This window comes from Glycine max, chromosome 7, assembly GCF_000004515.6.
Source record: "Glycine max cultivar Williams 82 chromosome 7, Glycine_max_v4.0, whole genome shotgun sequence".
NCBI classification, from domain to species: Eukaryota; Viridiplantae; Streptophyta; class Magnoliopsida; order Fabales; family Fabaceae; genus Glycine; species Glycine max.
Window position 1 is genome coordinate 4,452,548 of NC_038243.2, and position 9,579 is coordinate 4,462,126.

At 32.3% G+C, this 9,579-nt stretch overlaps 1 protein-coding gene across 1 annotated transcript; it reads right to left on the reverse strand.

The window, feature by feature from the left end:
• Positions 1–7,724: 7,724 nt before the first annotated feature.
• Positions 7,725–9,008, reverse strand: LOC100796789 (auxin-responsive protein SAUR32). Its single transcript, XM_003528725.5, has one exon. It carries the CDS (start codon positions 8,454–8,456, stop codon positions 8,109–8,111), a length of 348 nt encoding a protein of 115 aa, XP_003528773.1. The 5' UTR covers positions 8,457–9,008; the 3' UTR covers positions 7,725–8,108.
• Positions 9,009–9,579: the final 571 nt, after the last annotated feature.

Genomic DNA, 9,579 nt, shown 5'->3' on the forward strand with positions numbered 1-9,579 from the left:
AGAGATTAACCTCTTTATTTCATAATTGTATAACTTTGTTCCTTTCTTTTATAAAATTGGAGTGATTTCTTAGGTACAGCAAGGGTATGCCTTAATTAATTAATAATTGGAGTATTTTTCTTAAGTTTATATTATCAAAGTGTCTGTTATTTTTAATCAAATATTTTTTTTTATATGCAATTAAGAGCACTGCTTAATAGCAAGTGGTGAGCATGATAGCGTTGAAGAAAAATTAGACCGGGGATTGGCTACTCTTGACTGGATGAATCTTTTTCCAAATTCGAAATTGATTAATGGTGTTGCATCTAAATCAGATCACTCTCCCATCCTCATTCAACTTGATTCTACCATGAAAAGCCATTTCCGTAGACTAAACCCTATTTTTTAGATAAATCATCTGACCGTGATGAACTAAACCCTATTTTTTTCCAATGATTCTGGCATTTGTGTAGACTTGAAATTTTCCACACTGGCATTTCCTGGCTTGGATCTGGTAATTTGCTTCCTCATATTAATGCTACAACCATTGTCCTTATCCCAAAAATAAAAAATCTCACAAATATGAAAGATTTCAAACAAACTTCCCTTTGTAATGTCTTGTACAAAATCATCTCCAAAGTCCTTGTCAATCGTCTTAAAAATATCCTTCCAAAGTGTATCTCTCAAGAACAAGCAACCTTTGTTGAAGACAAATCCATTCTTGACAATGTTATGTTGGACTTTGAAGTTATCCATCACATAAGAAGCAAGCAAAAAGGAAAAATTGGTAAGGTGACACTTAAAATTGACATTAGTAAAATTTTTGACGGAGTTAATTGGCAGTACCTCCTAAATGTGTTAAGAAATATGGGTTTGCATGAAAAATAGATTGGGTGGGTGATAACTGTGAAAATTGAGCTAATTTGATAATCAATTTTTGCTAATAAATGGATGTAATTTCTTTATTATATTATTGGTTTTAAGGAAATAATGAAGAAATTAACATCTTTGGAATTTTTTATTAGCAGAATTCAAAAGAAGAAGATTTCAAGTATTTAGAGGAAAAATTGATGCAAAAATTGGAAGAAAGAAAAGTTGAAAGAATTAGACAGCTCACTTAGCATGCGCTATAGGCTTAGCACAATACAGGTTTAGCACGCACTGCAGGCTTAGTGCGCAGAAAGCCCACAGCGAAGCTCAAATGCGTGCTTAGCACGAAAACTCGTGCTAAGTGCAAAGTCAACATGAAAATTAAGGTAGCTGGAGCCTATGTAAGGAGGAGGAAGCAAAAGAAAAAAAATACCGAGTTTCAAAGCTATCCAAACCTGGGCCTATCCCTTAGGGGAAACCCCTATCTCTTTTAGCCATTTCCCCTTTTTTTTGTTATTAGACATCCAACCATTTTCTTTCATTAGCCCCTGAAGTGTGTAAAGTCTCTCATGACTATGAGAGGCTAAATCCCTTTTGTTAGGAGCCTGGAGGCCAAACTCTTGTAATGTAATTATTCTCTATTATCTATTTAATGTAATTATGTTTCTATTATTCTTCTATGTGCTTTTCTGTTTTTATGACTTAATCACCCATATAATGTTTAGAAGGTAATGCATTGAAAAATAGTTATTTTCTAAAGTATTGGGGAAAGGTATCTGAATAAATTCATTGCTAGAAATAGATTAACATTTATTTTGCCCGAGAATTTTTGCATCTCTTATCTTAATACAGTTTTTTATTTTAGCTCTGCAAAAAAATTTGGGAAAAAAGGATAAATAAACTAAGTCCTTCATGCGGAAAATCAAAGATAGGGTAATTCAGTAAATACGGGTGGAAACAGGAATTTCATTTATTAGAGAAAATCTACTACAATACATTATATGTAGTTTTGGCATGCTAGACTCCAACATCATCACATTTTGATTTATCTTTTTGCATTAAATTGTTCTTTATTTTTCTTATTATCTTTTCCTTTACCTTACTTTAAATTTCACACTTCCAATTCTTTATCTTTTGTTCTTTTACTTCTTCTCATTGTTTAATAATTGAGTTTGCATAACTTAAGTACAACCAAAGTCTCTATGGATTCGACACTTGGACTTTCATTTTAATCTTTACTACTTGTGATAAAATTGGTACACTAGTCAATCTGTTAACAGTGGGTGAGACTTTGCCCATAGACAGTTCAATACTCTATTCTTGTGAATGGTGAATCCGTGAGAAATATCATACCAAGGAGAAGGTTAAGGTAGGGTGACCCATTGTCACCTTACCTCTTTATTTTATGCACTAAGGGACTTTCTTCACTTCTTAAACACAATGAGAGAAGAGATGACTTACATAGAGTGAAGGTGTGTACAGGGACTCCTGCTCTCACATCTTTTATTTGTTGATGACTATTTTGTTATTTTGCAGGACAATTGGAGGAGAAACTTCAATAATAAAAAATATTCTTGACATCTATGGAAAGGCTTCTGATCAACTTATCAACTGTTAGAAGTAAAAAAAAAAAATTAGCTCAAATACTCCAAAACCTCAAAGGCAACATATCTCATCCTACTTGGGAGTTTCCCAAAGCATTGGCTCAGGAAAATACTTGGAACTTCCATAAATTATTGGCAAGAGGAAGAAAGGGATTTTTGGTTTCTTGAAGGATAGACTTTGGAATCACATCAACCACCGGTCCATTAATTTCCTTTCCAAGGTAGGTAAAGAGGTTCTTATAAAATCTATTGCTCAACCATTCCAACTTATTGTATGAGTATTTTTTTTTGCTTCCTTTAACTCTTTAAGATGATTTAGAAAAAATGATAAATTCTTTTTGGTGGGATGGAAAAATTAGGGGAATTAATTAGATGAGTTGGGAGAAATTAACTATGAAAAAAGAATTTGGAGGTATGGGTTTCTGACATCTTCATACTTTTAATCATGTCATGCTTGGAAGCAAGATTGGAAATTGATATCCAATCAAGATACTATTGTTTACAAGGTCTACAAAGCTAAATATTTCCCATCAGAGGAGATCATGAAAGCTCAACTTAGGCATAATCCTAGTCCCATTTAGCGTACCTAGTATCCATGGTTCACTGGTTGTTCTAAGGCAAGATTTGATTTGGAGGATAGGAAATGGCTCTTCCATCAATGTTTGGAGCCAAGCATGGTTGAACACCAATCTTAACTTGATTCCTAGCTTTGATAATGATAATGCAAGTTTGGTAGTGGGAGAGCTTATAAAGCACCAATCTGGCCAATAGAGGAAATCCTTTGTTGAATAATTATTTTCTAATGATATTGCTCAAATTATTTTGCAGCTGCCTCTTTTAAACGTGCAGAGGGATGATAAATTAATATGGAAGCATAGTCAAAAATGGAATTTATAATGTCAAGAGTGCTTAAAAAAGGAGTTGATTGCCCCCCTGGCTGCTCTTTTTGCTCCCATCATTGTGAGAATGAATGACACCTATTCTTTGAATGCCACCGAGCAAGACAAACATGGATTGCAGTTAACCTTTGGCACCTTATCTAAAATCATGTTCTCCAAGCAGAAGGGAACAACAAGCTCATCTTCGAGCTGCTTCAACATCTCCCTCAACATATTCTCCCCAAATTTTCGATTATAATGTGCTCCTTCTGGAAACAGCCGAATGAAAAAGTTTGGAACTCTACGGATTGCACTCCCTCAATCTCTGTGACTCTTGCAGTGCAACAGCACTATGCATGGCTTCTTGCACGTCATCCTTTATGATATCTACACATTGATCCCACAGCTTCATCTTCACCACTTCATCTAGATCAATGGACACCTCCACCATCGGGCTTCATCAAATGTAATCTAGTCGCTGCAATCTTTAATGAAAATCAAGCTTTTGGCACAAGTTTTTGCATACGTGATGATGAATGAAAATACATCAAATCCAGAACATCTTTTCACAGTGGCATTCCTAATCCTCTAGAGGCTTAAGCATGGGCAACGAAGGAAGCAATTCAGTGGGTATCTCAACTTTATCAAAATGTCATTTTTGAGAATGATTGCCTAACAGTTATCAAAACCATGTCCGTACAAACTAAGGGTCTTTCAATGTAATTTTAGATGAGTGCAGACCCATTTTATCTAACTTTCTAAACTCTAAGTTGAATTTTGTGAGGAGACAAACAAATCACTCCCAATCTTGCAAGGGTATCAACATTTAACCCTTGTAATCATATCTTTGATCGTATCCCTTCTTATATTTACTCCTTAATTTGTAATGAAATGTCATAATCTTATTTCCCGTCAAAAAAAAAAAATCAATCAGTTATTTTGACTAAAAATACAATGAGATAAAAATATGTGAAAGAAAAGAAATAAACATTTTCTTAAAAAAAATTGCACATGTTATTCGTTCAACTTTCATGGTAAACAGTCTAGTGATATTTAGCATTTTCTATTTGTTAATTATGTTGGGTTGTACTGATATAGATCGAATCTTCTGAGAAATTAACTCCTAACTTACAATGTTAAATCAATTGATATTGGAATTCATTCACAAGGTAACCACTTCAGTATTCCCTACCATAATCACGAGTATTTTGTCCCATCTTTGACCTAGAACACAAAACTGCCAACACGCCTTCTTCAGGTAACTTGCAAGTGTTAGATATATACATAGCTCTTTCATTTCATGTTTTTGCCTAAGGATTTATCCCCTTAACATGTTATTGTGTTCTTCCTTGAACTGTCTTAGATGTTAGTATTATTTTATAAAGGACATCATTGATCGCATGTTTCCTTTTCTGTACGAGTAGATGATAGAGAAGGCATTTTTCTCTATTTGACTGCCCTCAATGCCCCTGAGATTTTGACTTGTAGTAATTAATAACCTCCTTCACCCTCGTAATAGTGCCATGTCATTGCATTAGATTTAACAACACCATATTAACTCAACATTTTTATTTGCCACTATATCATTATCAATTAATTTATTTAAGAAATTAATATTATTAACTCTCTGCACTTAATTGTTTCTATTTTATAAATGAAAGGATGAACCATGCACAGTTTAAAAGAGAGCTAGGGATGAAAAATGCAACACCGTGGGTATGCTAATAATTGCAATTTTTATATTCTTTAATCTATGAAGAGGTTAAGCCTATAAAAAACACCTATATGTGAAGAACTATGCATCCACATGTCTAGTAGGGATGGGATATGAATAATTTAGACTATCGGTTGAGAGTGTTATGGCTTGACCTGCATTAAATTTTATTACATGGTTTGTTTATTAAATAAATTAGGTTAATATATGTTTAAAATTTTATTTAACTAAAAAATTAAGCTATTAAAATGACATTTGAGTTTAACACATTAAATTATATAAGTAAATATAACTAATATGTTTTTTAAGGGAATATAACTAATATATTATTATATTATATATGTTGTTATATTGTATATGTTATTATGATACATCCAATTTATATATTTGTTTTCATAGAAGAAAAGTGCTACCCGTTACCGTAGGTTTATGTGAAACTCATTAAAAAAAAAAAAAAAGCATTGATACAATGATACTATTATGTCCTTTGACGCGAATAATATTATTGAATAATTATTGTAAGGATGGAGCAGCTTATAAGAAAGTTCTATGATAATGCAATTGGGAAAGTATCTGACATTCACCCCAAAAAAAAAAAGGAACATATCCGACATTTAAAGTGGTGGAGATTACAAAATTCATAACTATTTTAACCAAAAAAGTCCACCACTTTCAATTTTTAATTCACCGTTATTAATTTTTCCAATTAACCATTATTAATTCTGAAATTTACTTTTTAAAATATAAGTATCTTAAAAAATCATTAAATACAAGTTTTTATTAAAAAAATACTATTGAAATTAAAAATAATATTAAAAAACTAAAAATAGATTAATACCATTTTTATAAAAAAAAAACTTTTTATTCTAACTAATTATATAAAGAGGAGTGCTAGCAACTCATTTATTTTTTAAAACACTCTCCGATTAAAATTTATTAAAATTTACAAAATTAAAAGAGATTAAATTATTAAATAAGACGTGAAATCGTTAAAATTTATTATTTTTATTAAATTTTAACTAATAATAGATAATATATATTCAAAAAAATTGTGAATAATTAATATTTGTTAAATAATATGGTTATTTACTTCTAGTAAGTCTTTCACGTCAATCATATTTTTTAATCATATTTTTTATAAGAGAGACTGAAATTTAAGATATTTTTAAAAAAATTCAAACTCAAATAATAGTGTATTCAAAACAACCCGTTACTAATATTTCTCCAGTACAAATAACATTAAATATAAGTCATTTATAACTGATAAAAAATATAAGTTATTAATTAATGTTCTCCTTAAAATTATTATTTTTTATCTGGTCCATGCAAATCTCTCTAAAGAGTTCTATTTGTTTTCAATTAAATGCAAACAAAAACGTATTGCAAGTCCAATTAATGCACTTGATTTATGATTTTCCATCTCCTGATGTGATTCTTTTTAACCTTGTGGCCAGAGAAAGAAAAAATCATGCTGCAATTGCTTTCAGTAATTCAAAAATTGAAGGCCATGGGGAACATAGTGGACCGAGCTCTTTGTGTGGGGTTGATGTTGTCCTTGTATTCTTCTATATGATAGAATTAGTCAATCACTACATCATATAGAAAACCACACGGTATAGCAACCAAAGATGATAGTGAAAAAACTAAAAAACTTCGATATTCCTGAACCATTACCTCAGATAAAATAAAACAAATACCATCCGAAAAATCTGTTCCCTGTTTGGATCTTTTTAATTTGTTTTAAGTTTCAAATCCACCAAGGGGTACAAACTACAAAGGTAGCACTTGGATTGAATTAAATGTGTGCCCCTTGGATGATGATGATGCACATAAAATAACACTAGACCCTTTGTGAACGTGGAAGTCATGCACCCACCCACTGACACCTTCTATCTGCACGGTAGTTTGTCCTTCACCTTCACCTACCCTTATTCAATGTCATGATCCAAACAAACACCAACAGTGTGCATTCTCTATTGTGAGAAATAGGAAGGAAAATATATTTATTATCTAATCGTGTTTCCAATTGAATTGTCTTCCAAGAAAAAAATGTGAAAAAAAGACAAGGAAAATCAATCTCATGAGACTCTGCTCCTCTCACTCATTCCTAGACTGATCTCAGTGATTCAGTTTATTTCTGATTTCAGACACAGAAATGGTCCACACACCCACTTCATTGCTTTGTTCCTTGCAAACCTCATTTTCCCTTTCTGGCCCATATCCTTGTTCAGTGACAACATACACACATATAAGATTTTTTTTATAAAAAAAAATTAATTGGAATTTGGAATGAATTACCGTGCAAAAGTTCACAATTGATTAGACCATCATTGAGGATATAAGCCTACACAAATCTGATTACATGACTCAACTTTTCAGAATTTCAATAATCAGAACATAATTAGGCATGTAACCCCAATTCAAAAACCCCATCAGTTACAGTAACAGATATTTTTTGTAATCATAATTGAAGAACTTAATAATTAATTAGAACATTACCCCATCTATTACAGTGAGATAGAGATACCAATTTGATTAGGGAGAATTCAGTGACTCGAAAGAAAGGAAAAGAAACAAAATTTCGGCCCTACTTACCGTTCTTTTCCAATTCTTCTCTCTTTTCCGAAAGAGTGGTGTACCCATTATTCCAGCGCGTGAAAAAATCTTCACGAAAAGAAATGAAAAAGAAAAGAATAGCATCTCTTTTTTCCATTACGATTCCTAATAATATAGAAATAAAAAAGTAAATACAATTGGAAGAAGCAACATTCTGTTCAGCTGTCCTCGCCATCACCTACCTAAGAAGGCTTTTTTCCTTTTCACATAAACCAAACACTAAAAAAAGTCTAAAATCTAGGAATTTACATGAGAAAATCCTTCAAAAAAAACTAAAGGGGTGGTGATTTCTAGCCCAAGATCAATTCTTTCTTTCATGGTTTTCATCCAAGTTTTAAATTTCGATTGCGGTTTCATCGGGATTCTTAATATCATAGGAAATTGTGAACAAGACTCTGAAAACCTCGATGTTGTCGTTTCTAAAACCTTGGACTTTTTTACTAGAATTCAGAAGCCAAAGCACCCAACATGGTGGTGGTGGTGGTGGTGGTGATGAAGGGACTTGTCCCTATCAATCAAGCCACGAACGTTTCTGAATTCCTCAACATGGCAAGGGATGGTGATGGTGCCCTTTTGGTCAAAGCCATACTCTTCCTCTGCCTCTTTCAGAAGCTGCATGAAGAGAGGGTGGTTGATGTAAATCACAGGCACCACGAACCTTTGTTGCTCTTCCCCTTGACCAACCTTGATTGCCATGCACCCTTTTGGGACCCCTCTGAACTCTTGCTGCTTATTCTTCACTTCACGATGGTGCAGATTGAAACTCTTGCTCGAACTCTTCTCCCCTATACCCATTTTTTCTGGCACCAAGAAAGAAAGAAAGACAAAGGAAACAAGAAAAAAGGAAGACTCAAAAGTTTGTTTTTTTATGTTTGAAAGAAAGAAAAAGTCACAGGAAGACGAAGATGAGAAAAAAGGACCAAGGTTCTGAGCCTGTTGTTGCCATGTTGGAACGGGTTAGGGAAGAGTAATTCAGAGACCTTGGATTGTTGGACATGACTGATTATGATGATAATAAGAAACTAAACTAGTACTCATGCTATGCCAAAGACCTGAAACTGATGATATATAGGACAAAAAGTAGAGTGTGTGTCTGAGAGAGAGAGAGCAATTTTTCCCTAAATATGGGCTCTAGGTTTAGGACTACAAGTGGGACTTGTCTAGACCGTTTGATTGGAGTGGATGATGATGATCGCCATTTTTTGGGGTCAATCGTGTCACTCTGAGAAGTTAGAGGGAAAATAGGAAAAGTTAGTTGGAATCTGATTTGTTGGGCCCTATCATCAAGGACACTTGTGATGATCATATCATATCTTGTAAATTTGGTAAATAGATTCATTGGTTAATCTCTTTTATGCGATAATTATGGTTATAAACTCTCATGAGGTTAAGAGTTTAATTATCCTTTTTGAGTTTATTATTAAGTAAACTTACACTTTTTAGTAGACTTAAGTAAATTTAGTATACTCTCGAAATTTATTATGTTAACGAGTCAACAATTTAAAAAGATTTGATCAAAATGTAAATCATTTTATATTATTTTGTGTTGATTTAATGTTCACATACTTTCATTTAGTGTGTTATTTTTTAATATAAAAATTTTCACCTTTAATACAATAAAATTCTTGTTGTCTAATAACATCAAATCCTCAGTAGGAATGATCTATCACTCTTGTGACATCAAAATTTATTATTTACTATTTTACTTTATTATATTGTTAAAATATTTAATTAGTATGTAATTTATAAATATTTTGTTGTTATTTTTATACAAAATAAACTTTTACGACTCAACAAATTGAGTCTACGAGTCGAGTCTATGAAACTCGCATGAGTTTATATAAACTCTCGAGTTTGATCACCTTGATGACAATTAATATATTTTGATTTTTTTTTATGATTGAATGCTGATATATTT